The sequence below is a fragment of the Anomaloglossus baeobatrachus genome, unplaced genomic scaffold (genome assembly GCF_048569485.1).
Source record: "Anomaloglossus baeobatrachus isolate aAnoBae1 unplaced genomic scaffold, aAnoBae1.hap1 Scaffold_105, whole genome shotgun sequence".
Taxonomy (NCBI): Eukaryota; Metazoa; Chordata; class Amphibia; order Anura; family Aromobatidae; genus Anomaloglossus; species Anomaloglossus baeobatrachus.
The window spans coordinates 16,103-33,092 of NW_027441875.1; the positions used below are offsets into that span (position 1 = coordinate 16,103).

Here is a 16,990-nt window from a genome sequence, read left to right on the forward strand (position 1 = left end):
TACACTACACCTCCATCCTGCCCTGTATATACTATTCCTGTACTGTATATACAGCTCTACACTACACCTCCATCCTGCCCTGTATATACTATTCCTGTACTGTGTACAGCTCTACACTGCACCTCCATCCTGCCCTGTATATACTATTCCTGTACTGTATATACAGCTCTACACTACACCTCCATCCTGCCCTGTATATACTATTCCTGTACTGTATACACAGCTCTACACTACACCTCCATCCTGCCCTGTATATACTATTCCTGTACTGTATACACAGCTCTACACTACACCTCCATCCTGCCCTGTATATACTATTCCTGTACTGTATACACAGCTCTACACTACACCTCCATCCTGCCCTGTATATACTATTCCTGTACTGTATATACAGCTCTACACTACACCTCCATCCTGCCCTGTATATACTATTCCTGTACTGTATATACAGCTCTACACTACACCTCCATCCTGTCCTGTATATACTATTCCTGTACTGTATACACAGCTCTACACTACACCTCCATCCTGTCCTGTATATACTATTCCTGTACTGTATACACAGCTCTACACTACACCTCCATCCTGCCCTGTATATACTATTCCTGTACTGTATACAGCTCTACACTGCACCTCCATCCTGCCCTGTATATACTATTCCTGTACTGTGTATACAGCTCTACACTACACCTCCATCCTGCCCTGTATATACTATTCCTGTACTGTATATACAGCTCTACACTACACCTCCATCCTGCCCTGTATATACTATTCCTGTACTGTATATACAGCTCTACACTACACCTCCATCCTGTCCTGTATATACTATTCCTGTACTGTATACACAGCTCTACACTACACCTCCATCCTGCCCTGTATATACTATTCCTGTACTGTATACACAGCTCTACACTACACCTCCATCCTGCCCTGTATATACTATTCCTGTACTGTATATACAGCTCTACACTACACCTCCATCCTGCCCTGTATATACTATTCCTGTACTGTATACACAGCTCTACACTACACCTCCATCCTGTCCTGTATATACTATTCCTGTACTGTATACACAGCTCTACACTACACCTCCATCCTGCCCTGTATATACTATTCCTGTACTGTATACAGCTCTACACTGCACCTCCATCCTGCCCTGTATATACTATTCCTGTACTGTGTATACAGCTCTACACTACACCTCCATCCTGCCCTGTATATACTATTCCTGTACTGTATATACAGCTCTACACTACACCTCCATCCTGTCCTGTATATACTATTCCTGTACTGTATACACAGCTCTACACTACACCTCCATCCTGCCCTGTATATACTATTCCTGTACTGTATATACAGCTCTACACTACACCTCCATCCTGTCCTTTATATACTATTCCTGTACTGTATACACAGCTCTACACTACACCTCCATCCTGCCCTGTATATACTATTCCTGTACTGTATACACAGCTCTACACTACACCTCCATCCTGCCCTGTATATACTATTCCTGTACTGTATACAGCTCTACACTACACCTCCATCCTGCCCTGTATATACTATTCCTGTACTGTATACACAGCTCTACACTACACCTCCATCCTGCCCTGTATATACTATTCCTGTACTGTATACACAGCTCTACACTACACCTCCATCCTGCCCTGTATATACTATTCCTGTACTGTATACACAGCTCTACACTACACCTCCATCCTGCCCTGTATATACTATTCCTGTACTGTATACACAGCTCTACACTACACCTCCATCCTGTCCTGTATATACTATTCCTGTACTGTATACACAGCTCTACACTACACCTCCATCCTGCCCTGTATATACTATTCCTGTACTGTATACAGCTCTACACTACACCTCCATCCTGCCCTGTATATACTATTCCTGTACTGTATACACAGCTCTACACTGCACCTCCATCCTGCCCTGTATATACTATTCCTGTACTGTATACAGCTCTACACTACACCTCCATCCTGCCCTGTATATACTATTCCTGTACTGTATATACAGCTCTACACTGCACCTCCATCCTGCCCTGTATATACTATTCCTGTACTGTATACACAGCTCTACACTACACCTCCATCCTGCCCTGTATATACTATTCCTGTACTGTATACACAGCTCTACACTACACCTCCATCCTGTCCTGTATATACTATTCCTGTACTGTATACACAGCTCTACACTACACCTCCATCCTGTCCTGTATATACTATTCATGTACTGTATATACAGCTCTACACTACACCTCCATCCTGCCCTGTATATACTATTCCTGTACTGTATATACAGCTCTACACTACACCTCCATCCTGTACTGTATATACTATTCCTGTACTGTGTATACAGCTCTACACTACACCTCCATCCTGCCCTGTATATACTATTCCTGTATACACTATACACTACCCCCGCTCTGATTTTCTTGTAATGGATTCTGTCTCCCGGTGCAGGGAAGAAAAGAGGTCAGGGGCAATGAGAGGACAGCCGTGCACAGTGTTATGATGGAGGTTGGGGGATGGAGTGATGGATTCCGGTTGTTCTCAGCTGTACCTCTTTTCTCCGCAGAGCCACAGCTGAAGGGTATTGTCACGCGCCTGCTCAGCAGGATGGGCTTCTACCTTCAGTTTCTTCCCGATGGGACGGTATCAGGAACCAAGGAAGAACTTTGCCCATATAGTAAGTAAAGTTTATACAGGTGGACACACAGGTGCGGTACACCAGAATACTAGGCAGCATAGGAATGGGCTAGGTACTTCATGGAGTAAAATAGAAGGATGGAGCTCAAGATCAGACACATACAGTGTACTCCTGGGTGGAGAGTAGGGAGCACAGACACATACAAGGTACTCCAAGCTGGAGAATAGGGACCACATTAACAGAGTAAGTACAAGCAGGGGAGAGCACAAGAACAGTCAATGGCTGATGAAAGACAGGGGTCTCCAGCCTGTGGCTCGGGAAGCGCATGTGGCTCGCGGGACTGTGATATATGGCTTGCGGCTGTCTTCTAGCTTTGTGCATAAGCACAAGGTCTAGCAAACAGCTCTGAAGACCAGGTCTCAAGATGGTGACTTTTGTGAGTAGCCCCACACAGAAGAACAGATCTTAATGGGGATAGGAACCCCTGGATCTTGGTATACCGCCTCGGTGTGATCTTCTGTTGAAAATCTTAGGCTGTCATTATATTGGTAATGGGGTCTCTGGGTGTCACTAATGTGAGGGGGTGGTAGCTGCATGTGGCTTGTGACCATCTCTCAGAGCTGAATGTGGCTCTCATGGTTAGAAAGGTTGGAAACTTCTGGTGAAAGGCAACAGATCAATTATTACAATGTGCAGAACAGGTCGTGGTCAGGAACAGAATAAGTTCTCCAGGATGGACAAGAGCACGATATGGACTAGAGGTTAGAGAAGAGGGAAGCACAGGAGCAGAAGGTCCTATATGGTGTGTGACGGGGTATGCGACAGAGCAGTAAGGGACGCCAGGCCAAGGAACGATCCAAGAAGATTTAATGAGGCAGGGAGCATAAAACATGCAATATTAAAATGGTTCTTTAGAGTCCACACAAAGGAAATAGGTCCGGGGGCGCCAAGGAGAATGCAAAAGTCCTCAAAGTCCAATTGTCCATGTACGGGCGATAAGGAGCTGGCTTTAGCACAGGTCCTCACCCTTCACTCAACAAAGCACAATCCCACGTGGCCGCGGATCTCCAGTCTGTAACAGTCCACACACACAGACCCCAGGATCCAGCCTCAGCTATAGATCCTAGTCCTTCTCCAGCCGAGATCCAACTAACTGAACTAACATGTTCTTCTCTCGTGGGATCAGCCCCTTAGGTGGGCACACCTCCCCCTGGCCATTTGATGCATGAATGGACTTTAGACTGTTGGCTCTGTTCTGTTTACCAAGTTGTAGATTGGAGAAGTCCCATGCTGAGAAGAACAATATATATATGCAACCCCCACCAAATCAATGACAATAGCTACTGCTGAAGCCTGAGTGCAATGTGATCCATTCTGGGGGGAAGGTATGGTCACTTACATCCCAAGACATAGTATTACAGCAAATACAGTGAGAAGGTAAAATACATCACATGGCATCTTATACAAAAATATGGGATGGAGAAAACTACATACATCATGACATGGTGGACAGCATGGGAACAGGGGGAATGGTACGGGGTGGAGAACGAGTGCAAGCAGACTTGGTATTGTAGAATGGAGAACAGAGGAGCAAGGAACTGACAGCATCCAGCATCCTACAGGTGAAAAGATAAACATGTTACGGTGTCCCATATCGGAAGCTTCTTGCCCGAAGCCAAGACTCTACTTCTTCAATTATACCAATTTCTGGGTCAAAATCTGAACCTAATGATTTGGCTCCATCATTATCTAAACAGTTATCTGATCACAACCTTCCCCTTCTTTACCTCTACACTTTACACTGCCCTACGAAAACCACCCTAGAAATGTATGATGGACAGCCCCTCATACCAGAAGGTAGGGAGAAGTGGCCAGACTGTAGGAATGATGGTGAGGAGGGATTCTACATGGGCCACTTCTAGACCTTATTTGAAGACTTGAGCAGGAGCTGTTTACTTGGTGACAGTGAGTAATGTGAATCTGGTCTAGGCTTAGTGGAAATGACTGAAGGTCCTAAATGAAGAAGACAATGGTGAAAAGTTGGTAGAGTTAATAGCGTCTGATGTGGAGCAGCCTTCTCCTCAGAATAGTTCCTTGTGGAAGTCTTTGGTCTGTAGCTGCATCTTTCAGAAATTGGAGACTCTCCATAACTCTCTGGTGTCTGAGAAGCTGACTCCTGACCACAGTCTTTAGAGTCTTAGTACATTTTATATTTATACTAACTTTCTTTGTTTTCCCCATTTTAAGCCCTTTTCAATGTAATCCCTGTTGGTCTCCGAGTTGTTGCCATACAGAGCTCTGCCTGTGGTCAGTATGTGGCCATGAATTCAGAAGGACATCTCTACAACTCGGTGAGTAGTTTTCATTCATTCCTTCATGGAGTGGTTGGTCATTCATTGCCACCAGGAAAAAAACATCTCATCTACATGGTGGATCCATGTGAAGACTACTCCTCTGTAGTATGATAAGACGTGTATTCTCCAGGGCCTTAGGAAACGCTAACTTTGTAGGAGTTGTTTCCATGTAGTAGGAATAAGAGGAGCAGTTGTCCTCTTGGTGCTGGCTATAATGTAAACCAAGGATGCGTTCTTCTTGAATTTAGCTGTTAAAGTCTTGTTTTGGGCTCCGCATCTTGGTGGATGTTTTGTTGAATGTCCTACCTTAAGCTCTGCGTCTTGGTGAAGATTTCTGTGAAATGTCTTGTGTTGGACTCTCTAGCTGAATGTCTTGTCTTGGGCTCCGCTCATTTGTGAAGGCTTCTTGTAGATGTCTGGTCCATAATGGGTATCTGTGTGCACTACTTTATAGACTTATGTGATGTCTCTAGGTGGTAGGTCACAACTTCAGGAGAAGTTCTCCCTCTAGGTAGAGAATACACCAGAAGACATTTCGTGCCCCTGGGTGAGGTTTCCTAATCCATGCTTTTGTTTTTCTTGGGTTTTGTTATTGATGCCTTTAGGTTCTCCATGTCTCATTACAGCCGTGAATTACTTTGGTGGTTGTTGTTCCCCCTGTTTAATGAGGCACATTACCCAGCACAGAGGAGCAGCATGTAACCGTAGCCTACTGTTAGTGGACCTCCCTTAATTATCTGTACTGTTACATAGGACTGCTGGAATTCGCATGAAATAGGTAAAAGTGGCTGCTAATGTCAAACTTACCCTTTACAGGGGAGTCTGTTAGTGGCTTCTTGTCAGCAGATGATATCCATGGGCACAGCAGTGCAGACGATGGCACTCACAATCCATGTAACCGGAGCTGCGCACGAACACAGATTTGTGGATCATTATTGTTTTACGTACCAGGACGCATTGTTCTGTAAGGTTCCACCGCCGACTATATGGAACGGGTGCGGACACAACAAAATTGCCATAGATCCCAATGGCCGCCTACCATTACATCCACTAGCCACAATATGCCCCACGCCTCCATTTGTCCCCCTCCTTTACCCCTTGCACTGCTGAACCTCGGAGGCTTCAGGTGAAGTGACTTCTACAGTTCTACAGCGGACATGTTGTTCCGAGTCTCTGTGGGATCGAGTTCACACAGATTCCCTCCTAATGCATGTACATGTATGTTTGTATGTGTTTATATATTAATGCTATGTGTCCCTTTACTTCACCTCATCACCAACCATCACCAACACACACACACATATATGTATGTATATATATAATATATATATATATATATATATATATATATATATATATATATAGATATATATAGATAGATCTCTATATCAAAAAATTGAAGGCAGCGCTCAGCTTCAACGTGAATGAAAACGCCTATTTATTGGCCCATATAATACCGCAACGTTTCAGTCACAAGGGACTTTTTTCAAGCAGTACAATGCAATGCATTCAAGTGAGGGTTTAAATATCCTCACTAATTATACATTTCATTTATGAAATAACCAAATAACATGAATACAAGCATAGATAGGACACACATAATGTCCACATAACATCAATGCATAATCAGACATAGAGTATTATAGAAAACTAGAAGGTGGCCGGATTCTACGCATCGGGTTTTCTAGAATTTACGTATTGTGTAGTTCATGTATGATTTTTGTTATATATATATATATATATATATAGATGTTGTTGTGTGTAGTTACCAAGTGTTTGTGTAGGGGCTGTACATGTTCTGGGTGTTGTCTGGGTGTGACGGGGGGTGAGAGCGGTGTTGTATGTGTGTTGCGTGTGTTGCGTTGTTTGTGGAGCGCTGTGTGTCTGTAGCGTTGTGTGTGTGTTGCGCGGTTTGTGTGTGTGTGGTGTGTTTTGGGGGGAGGTATGTTTTGTGCAATGTGTGTGTTGTGCGGTATGTGCGTATATTTGTGTGTGCTGCGGTGTTTGTGTGTTGTGTGTGTGCAGCGTTGTCTGTGTGTGTGGGTGTCTGTGTAGGGCAGTTGTTTGTGGTTCCCAGTGTGTGTGTGTGGTGTGTTGTGCAGTGCGCACACGTGCTCCATCCCCCATGCAGCGCACTCCCCATCGTGCTCCATCCCCCATGCAGCGCACTCCCCATCGTGCTCCATCCCCTATGCTGCACACCCCCCATCGTGCTCCATCTCCCATGCTGCGCACTCCCAAACGTGCTCCATCCGCCATGCTGCGCACTCCCAAACGTGCTCCATCCGCCATGCTGCGCACTCCCAAACGTGCTCCATCCGTCATACTCCGCACTCCCCATCGTGCTCCATCCCCCATGCAGTGCACTCCCCATCGTGCTCCATCCCCTATGCTGCGCACCCCCCATGGTGCTCCATCTCCCATGCTGCGCACTCCCAAACGTGCTCCATCTGCCATGCTGCGCACTCCCAAACGTGCTCCATCCGCCATGCTGCGCACTCCCAAACGTGCTCCATCCGCCATGCTGCGCACTCCCAAACGTGCTCCATCCGCCATGCTGCGCACTCCCAAACGTGCTCCATCCGCCATGCTGCGCACTCCCAAACGTGCTCCATCCGCCATGCTGCGCACTCCCAAACGTGCTCCATCCGCCATGCTGCGCACTCCCAAACGTGCTCCATCCGCCATGCTGCGCACTCCCAAACGTGGTCCATCCGCCATGCTGCGCACTCCCAAACGTGGTCCATCCGCCATGCTGCGCACTCCCAAACATGCTCCATCCGCCATGCTGCGCACTCCCAAACGTGCTCCATCCGCCATGCTGCGCACTCCCCATCGTGCTGCATCCCCCATGCTGCGCACTCCCAAACGTGCTCCATGCTGCACACTCCCAAACGTGCTCCATCCGCCATGCTGCGCACTCCCAAACGTGGTCCATCCGCCATGCTGCGCACTCCCAAACGTGGTCCATCCGCCATGCTGCACACTCCCAAACGTGCTCCATCCGCCATGCTGCGCACTCCCAAACGTGCTCCATCCACCATGCTCCGCACTCCCCATCGTGCTGCATCCCCCATGCTGCGCACTCCCAAACGTGCTCCATCCGCCATGCTGCGCACTCCCAAACGTGCTCCATCCGCCATGCTGCGCACTCCCAAACGTGCTCCATCCGCCATGCTGCGCACTCTCAAACGTGCTCCATCCGCCATGCTGCGCACTCCCAAACGTGCTCCATCCGCCATGCTGCGCACTCCCAAACGTGGTCCATCCGCCATGCTGTGCACTCCCAAACGTGCTCCATCCGCCATGCTGCGCACTCCCAAACGTGCTCCATCCGCCATGCTGCGCACTCCCAAACGTGCTCCATCCGCCATGCTGCGCACTCCCAAATGTGCTCCATCCGCCATGCTGCACACTCCCAAACGTGCTCCATCCCCCATGCTGCGCACCCCCCATCGTGATCCATCCCCCATGCTGCACCAGCATCAGCCTCTACCCGTAGCATCAGCCTCTCTGCCTGCAGCATTAGCCTCTCTCCTCCCAGCATCAGCCTCTCTCATCCCAGCATCAGCCTCTCTGTCCCCAGCATCAGCCTCTCTGTCCCCAGCATCAGCCTCTCTGTCCCCAGCATCAGCCTCTCTGTCCCCAGCATCAGCCTCTCTCATCCCAGCATCAGCCTCTCTCCTCCCAGCATCAGCCTCTCTGTCCCCAGCATCAGCCTCTCTGTCCCCAGCATCAGCCTCTCTGTCCCCAGCATCAGTCTCTCTCCTCCCAGCCTCAGCCTCCCCCAGCATCAGCCTCTCTCCTCCCAGCATCAGCCTCTCTCTTCCCAGCATCAGCCTCTCTCCTCCCAGCCTACCCCAGCCTCAGCCTCCCCCAGCATCAGCCTCTCTCCTCCCAGCATCAGCCTCTCTCCTCCCAGCCTACCCCAGCCTCAGCCTCCCCCAGCATCAGCCTCTCTCCTCCCAGCATCAGCCTTTTCGGTCCCCAGCATCAGCCTCTCTCCTCCCAGCCTACCCCAGCCTCAGCCTCCCCCAGCATCAGCCTCTCTTCTCTCAGCCTCCCCATCCCATCCTTCCCCAGGATCAGCCTCTCTCCTCCCAGCCTCCTCCAGCACGCCGTGCTCCTCTGCCGACACTCACAGATCCGATCGCATACACTCACACACACACACACCCGATCGCATACACTCACACACACCCGATCGCATACACTCACACACACCCGATCGCATACACTCACACACCCGATCGCATACACTCACACACACCCGATCGCATACACTCACACACACACACATTGACGATATTGCACATACGCGCTCATACTCACAACATCCGGAGATACCACATGCTTCTGGCCATGTGATCCTCCGGCAGGTCCTGGAAGCTCACAGTATCGCCGCCGAGAAGCAAGCGATATCCCAGGATCTTGTGAGTGTGTGGATGCGATGTGATGTGTGTGTGAGGTGTGTGTGAGAGTGAGTGTGATCTGATGTGTATGTGTGTGTGTGTGTGCTGTTATGTGTGTCCGTGTGTGTATGTTACGCCGCTGCAGGACCTTGATGCGCTGGTAACTATGCTACGATGGTTACCAGCGTATCTCGTCCCCCGCTCGCACGGGAGCCCACACCAGCATACGCCGGCCAGCCCCAGCAATGCGAGGGTATGTGTCGGCTGGTTTGGCGGCGTACGCTGATGTGGGCTCCCAGGGGTACAGTACTCACCTGGTAGTCGTGGCTCCGTGACCGTGTCAGTTCGGGGAATGCGTGGGGGGGGCGGGGCCAGAGCTAGCGTGCATTGCATGAGGGGGGCGGGGCGTGGCCGAGTTGCCAATGCCTGCAGGGTGCCGGGGCGAGAGGCCAATCTGTGGGGGGGCGGAGCCTGGGCGAGCGGCCGGCCAATCCGTGTGGGGGCGCCGCCTGGGCGAGCGGCCAATCCGTGCGGGGGGGCGGGGCCATGGCGAGCCCAGCGGCCAATCAGCTTTGTGTCACCGTAAGGACACAATTTTGGAGCAAGACAGACAGACAGACAGACAGACAGAATAAGGCAATTATATATATAGATAGGTGAATCACCTTATACATAAGCAATGTAACAGTATAGAAACAACACACACCTGCATGTCCTATGGACGCCCGATTTACCTTTTCATGTTATGAATCCCAGCGTCTGCATATCACAGTGTGATTACGAACTACACGTGCATGCATCTCCTGGCTTCCTGGTTGTCTCCCCCACTTGCGCATGCATCTCCTGGCTTCCTGGTCGTCTCCCCCACTTGCGCATGCATCTCCTGGCTTCCTGGTCGTCTCCCCCACTCGCGCATGCATCTCCTGGCTTCCTGGTCGTCTCCCCCACTTGCGCATGCATCTCCTGGCTTCCTGGTCGTCTCCCCCACTCGCGCATGCATCTCCTGGCTTCCTGGTCGTCTCCCCCACTTGCGCATGCATCTCCTGGCTTCCTGGTCATCTCCCCCACTCGCGCATGCATCTCCTGGCTTCCTGGTCGTCTCCCCCACTCGCGCATGCGCAGTAACAACCAAAACCGCCATGTTGGTACACCCAGTACACCCATAACGCATGCACACTGGGATTCATACAAACGTTAAAAAACTATTCAACGTTTGTATGAATCCCAGTGTGCATTGCTGCCTTCAATATTTTGCTGTCTATTGGAATCGGGTGAGACTGATTATATTATAATGAATATATTTACTGCAGCGGGGAGGTAAAGGATACTGTGTGTACAGTGCCCCATCTATCGCATACACCGTGTATCACACATCACTACCGCCCTCCTCTATCGCATACACCGTGTATCACACATCATTACCGCCCTCCACTATCACATACACCGTGTATTACACATCATTACCACCCTCCACTATCACATACACCGTGTATCAAACATCATTACCGCCCTCCACTATCACATACACCGTGTATCACACATCATTACCGCCCTCCACTATCACATACACCGTGTATTACACATCATTACCGCCCTCCTCTATCACATACACCGTGTATTACACATCATTACCACCCTCCACTATCACATACACCGTGTATCAAACATCATTACCGCCCTCCACTATCACATACACCGTGTATTACACATCATTACCACCCTCCACTATCACATACACCGTGTATCAAACATCATTACCGCCCTCCACTATCACATACACCGTGTATCACACATCATTACCGCCCTCCACTATCACATACACCGTGTATCACACATCATTACCACCCTCCACTATCACATACACCGTGTATCACACATCATTACCACCCTCCACTATCACATACACCGTGTATTACACATCATTACCGCCCTCCTCTATCACATACACCGTGTATTACACATCACTACCGCCCTCCACTATCACATACACGTGTATCACACATCACTACCGCCCTCCTCTATCGCATACACCGTGTATCACACATCACTACCGCCCCCCTCTATCACATACACCGTGTATTACACATCATTACCACCCTCCACTATCACATACACCGTGTATTACACATCATTACCACCCTCCACTATCACATACACCGTGTATTACACATCATTACCGCCCTCCACTATCAAATACACCGTGTATCACACATCATTACCGCCCTCCGCTATCACATACACCGTGTATCACACATCATTACCGCCCTCCGCTATCACATACACCGTGTATCACACATCATTACCGCCCTCCGCTATCACATACACCGTGTATCACACATCATTACCGCTCTCCACTATCACATACACCGTGTATCACACATCATTACCGCCCTCCGCTATCACATACACCGTGTATCACACATCACTACCGCCCTCCACTATCACATACACCGTGTATCACACATCACTACCGCCCTCCACTATCACATACACCGTGTATCACACATCATTACCGCCGTCCACTATCACATACACCGTGTATCACACATCACTACCGCCCTCCTCTATCGCATACACCGTGTATCACACATCACTACCGCCCCCCCTCTATCACATACACCGTGTATTACACATCATTACCGCCCTCTCTATCACATACACCGTGTATCACACATCACTACCGCCCCCCTCTATCACATACACCGTGTATCACACATCACTACCGCCCCCCTCTATCACATACACCGTGTATCACACATCATTACCGCCCTCTCTATCACATACACCGTGTATCACACATCACTACCGCCCTCCTCTATCACATACACCGTGTATCACACATCACTACCGCCCTCCACTATCACATACACCGTGTATCACACATCACTACCGCCCTCCACTATCACATACACCGTGTATCACACATCATTACCGCCCTCCACTATCACATACACCGTGTATCACACATCACTACCGCCCCCCTCTATCACATACACCGTGTATCACACATCACTACCGCCCCCCTCTATCACATACACCGTGTATCACACATCATTACCACCATCCTCTATCACATACACCGTGTATCACACATCATTACCGCCCTCCTCTATCACATACACGTGTATCACACATCACTACCGCCCTCCGCTATCACATACACCGTGTATCACACATCATTACCGCCCTCCTCTATCACATACACGTGTATCACACATCACTACCGCCCTCCACTATCACATACACCGTGTATCACACATCATTACCGCCCTCCACTATCACATACACCGTGTATCACACATCATTACCGCCCCCCTCTATCACATACACCGTGTATCACACATCATTACCGTCCCCCTCTATCACATACACCGTGTATCACACATCATTACCGCCCTCCACTATCACATACACCGTGTATCACACATCATTACCGCCCTCCACTATCACATACACCATGTATCACACATCATTACCGCCCCCCTCTATCACATACACCGTGTATCACACATCATTACCGTCCCCCTCTATCACATACACCGTGTATCACACATCATTACCGCCCTCCACTATCACATACACCGTGTATCACACATCATTACCGCCCTCCACTATCACATACACCGTGTATCACACATCATTACCGCCCTCCACTATCACATACACCGTGTATCACACATCATTACCGCCCTCCTCTATCACATACACCGTGTATCACACATCACTACCGCCCTCCACTATCACATACACAGTGTATCACACATCATTACCACCATCCTCTATCACATACACCGTGTATCACACATCATTACCGTCCCCCTCTATCACATACACCGTGTATCACACATCATTATCACCCTCCACTATCACATACACCGTGTATCACACATCATTACCGCCCTCCTCTATCGCATACACCGTGTATCACACATCACTACCGCTCTCCACTATCACATACACCGTGTATCACACATCATTACCGCCCTCCTCTATCGCATACACCGTGTATCACACATCACTACCACCCTCCGCTATCACATACACCGTGTATCACACATCATTACCTCCCCCCTCTATCACATACACAGTGTATCACACATCATTACCGCCCTCCACTATCACATACATCGTGTATCACACATCACTACCGCCCCCCCTCTATCACATACACCGTGTATCACACATCATTACCGCCCTCCTCTATCACATACACCGTGTATCACACATCATTACCGCCCCCCTCTATCACATACACCGTGTATCACACATCACTACCGCCCTCCTCTATCACATACACCGTGTATCACACATCATTACCGCCCCCCCTCTATCACATACACCGTGTATCACACATCATTACCGCCCTCCTCTATCACATACACCATGTATCACACATCATTACCGCCCTCCTCTATCACATACACCGTGTATCACACATCATTACCGCTCTCCACTATCACATACACCGTGTATCACACATCATTACCGCCCTCCACTATCACATACACCATGTATCACACATCATTACCACCCCCCTCTATCACATACACCGTGTATCACACATCATTACCGCTCTCCACTATCACATACACCGTGTACCACACATCATTACCACCCCCCTCTATCACATACACCGTGTATCACACATCATTACCGCCCCCCTCTATCACATACACCGTGTATCACACATCACTACCGCCCTCCTCTATCACATACACCGTGTATCACACATCACTACCGCCCCCCCTCTATCACATACACCGTGTATCACACATCACTACCGCCCCCCTCTATCACATACACCGTGTATCACACATCATTACCGCCCCCCCTCTATCACATACACCGTGTATCACACATCATTACCGCCCTCCTCTATCACATACACCGTGTATCACACATCATTACCGCCCTCCTCTATCACATACACCGTGTATCACACATCATAACCGCCCTCCACTATCACATACACCATGTATCACACATCATTACCGCCCTCCACTATCACATACACCATGTATCACACATCATTACCGCCCTCCACTATCACATACACCGTGTATCACACATCATTACCGCCCTCCACTATCACATACACCGTGTATCACACATCATTACCGCCCTCCACTATCACATACACCGTGTATCACACATCATTACCGCCCTCCTCTATCACATACACCGTGTATCACACATCACATACCCCGTGTATCACACATCATTACCGCCCTCCGCTATCACATACACCGTGTATCACACATCATTACCGCCCTCCTCTATCACATACACCGTGTATCACACATCATTACCGCCCTCCACTATCACATACACCATGTATCACACATCATTACCGCCCTCCTCTATCACATACACCGTGTATCACACATCATTACCGCCCTCCACTATCACATACACCGTGTATCACACATCATTACCGCCCTCCACTATCACATACACCGTGTATCACACATCATTACCGCCCTCCACTATCACATACACCATGTATCACACATCATTACCGCCCTCCTCTATCACATACACCGTGTATCACACATCATTACCGTCCATCACTGAGATCCACTTGCTGCCAGGAAAGAAATTCTGTGCTTGATAATTTCTGACACTGCTGAGGTAAAATGAAAGCAGAGCTGTGATTGGTTGCTATGGACAATTGTTACGGTTGCTGCGAGCACTGGAGACTATGTCCAGATTTCTTGTTACTGCACATGTGCGAGCGCTGGAGACTAAGTCCAGATTTCTTGCTACTGCACATGTGCGAGCGCCGGAGACTAAGTCCAATCTTGGAGCCATTGCACATGTGCGGGTGACATCATCGCTGACACGAGGTCACATGTCTCTGACACCTTCTATGCCGATTGGTCGCTGGTCATGTGCTTGTGACGTCTTGCTCGGTGATAGGCCAGCATGACGTCACTCCTGTCGTTCTGGCAGCGGATTGGCTCTGGTGTCCTCCATCTTGGATGAGGCACAGAGTCTATATAAGACCCTGACACACGCCGCATGGTGCTCAGTCCTCTTGGTTCATGCATATGAGTAGACGCTCTGTGCGCGTTCCTCTAGGCATTCCTCTGTCTATGCTAGGTGAGCGCTACCGGCAGGGTAGCGTTCTTATACCTTACAGCTTCGGCTGTTGTCCGTATCCTTACCTCTTAGGGGAGCGGACATAGGCAGGTGCCTGAGGCACATGGTCTGGCTGGGCCTTGTGATTCTACTCGTAGGTGGACGTTGCCGCTAGGGTAACGTTCCTTATACTGCGTCTGGCAGTTGTTCGTATCCTCGCACACTAGGGGAGCGAACAGAGGTAGGAGCTTTGTGCGGCTTACGCTGCTGTTCGTCTCTTTTGCACCACTAGAAGAGCGGACCTAGGCAGGTACCATATCTAGTGGTTCGTGTCCTCGCACACTAGTGGAGCGAACGCAGGTAGGAGCTTTGTGCGGCTTACGCTGCTGTTCGTCTCTTTTGCACCACTAGAAGAGCGGACCTAGGTAGGTGCCATTTCGCACACATTGCCTTTGTCTCTGTGATTATTAACAGAGATCATTCCACACACCCTCCAAGTAAGGGAGGAATTGCTTTACTTACTTATTATATCCTTCTGTGAGTTAACAGAGGTATTGCACTCTGCCATAGTCTGCAGCAAAGTCTTTGCACGGTGGACCCTGACTGTCTGATACTCCTTTCGGTTATTATCAGACAGCCCCCCGTAACATTAGGACTGAGCCAAGGGTCTGGCAGTTATGGCAGAATATCAGCAGTTACACCGTTACATACAAGTACTTGAGTCACGGCTCAAGAGTATAGAGGATAAACCTCAGACCATGGTGACATCTGCACATGATCCTCGACTTGCTCTGCCAAACAGATATTCTGGCGATGCCAGATCATGTCGTGGTTTCATTAGTCAGTGTCAGATACACCTAGAGGTCAACTCTTCTCGCTTCTCTACGGAGAGGTCCAGAGTAGGCTTTATCATCTCCTTACTTCAGGACAAAGCCTTAGAATGGGCGACTCCCCTATGGGAGCGCTCTGATGTGGTTACTCTGAGACATCAAGACTTTCTTGATGCTCTTAAGGCGGTATTCATGGGTCCGCAGGTTACCCATGATGCGGCCCTGAGACTGTTAGATCTATCTCAGGGTTCGTTATCCACTAGTTCTTATGCCATTGCTTTTCGAACTCTGGTGGCAGAACTAGATTGGCCAGAGAAGGTGTTGATTCCTATCTTCTGGAGAGGGTTGGCAGGCTATGTCAAGGATGCCCTTGCTACTCGTGAGGTCCCTTCTTCTCTGGAGGACTTGATCACAGTAGCAACGAGGATCGATGTACGCCATAAGGAACGTAGACTCGAGGTCTCTTCCTCACGCCCTAAGCATCGGGCTATTCCAGTTGTTGAGGGCCCACTACCATCTTCCTCAGCATCTGAAACATCTCCCACTCCTATGGAGTTAGGTCATACGTTCTCCAGACTACGCAAGTCTGGTCCTCCTATATGTTACGTATGTCGTCAGGCTGGGCACTATGCCAACAAGTGTC

General features: G+C 49.2%; 1 protein-coding gene across 1 annotated transcript in view; it reads left to right on the top strand.

The window, feature by feature from the left end:
* The first annotated feature begins 2,603 nt into the window (after positions 1-2,603).
* The window catches only part of LOC142260440 (fibroblast growth factor 13-like), a 33,802-nt gene continuing 19,415 nt past the window's right edge, over positions 2,604-16,990 (top strand). Inside the window, exons 1-2 of the mRNA XM_075331917.1 lie at positions 2,604-2,709; positions 4,918-5,021. Of these exons, the coding sequence (XP_075188032.1) occupies positions 2,640-2,709; positions 4,918-5,021 (174 nt within the window). The 5' untranslated portion in view covers positions 2,604-2,639. The remainder of the gene's footprint in view (positions 2,710-4,917; positions 5,022-16,990) is intronic.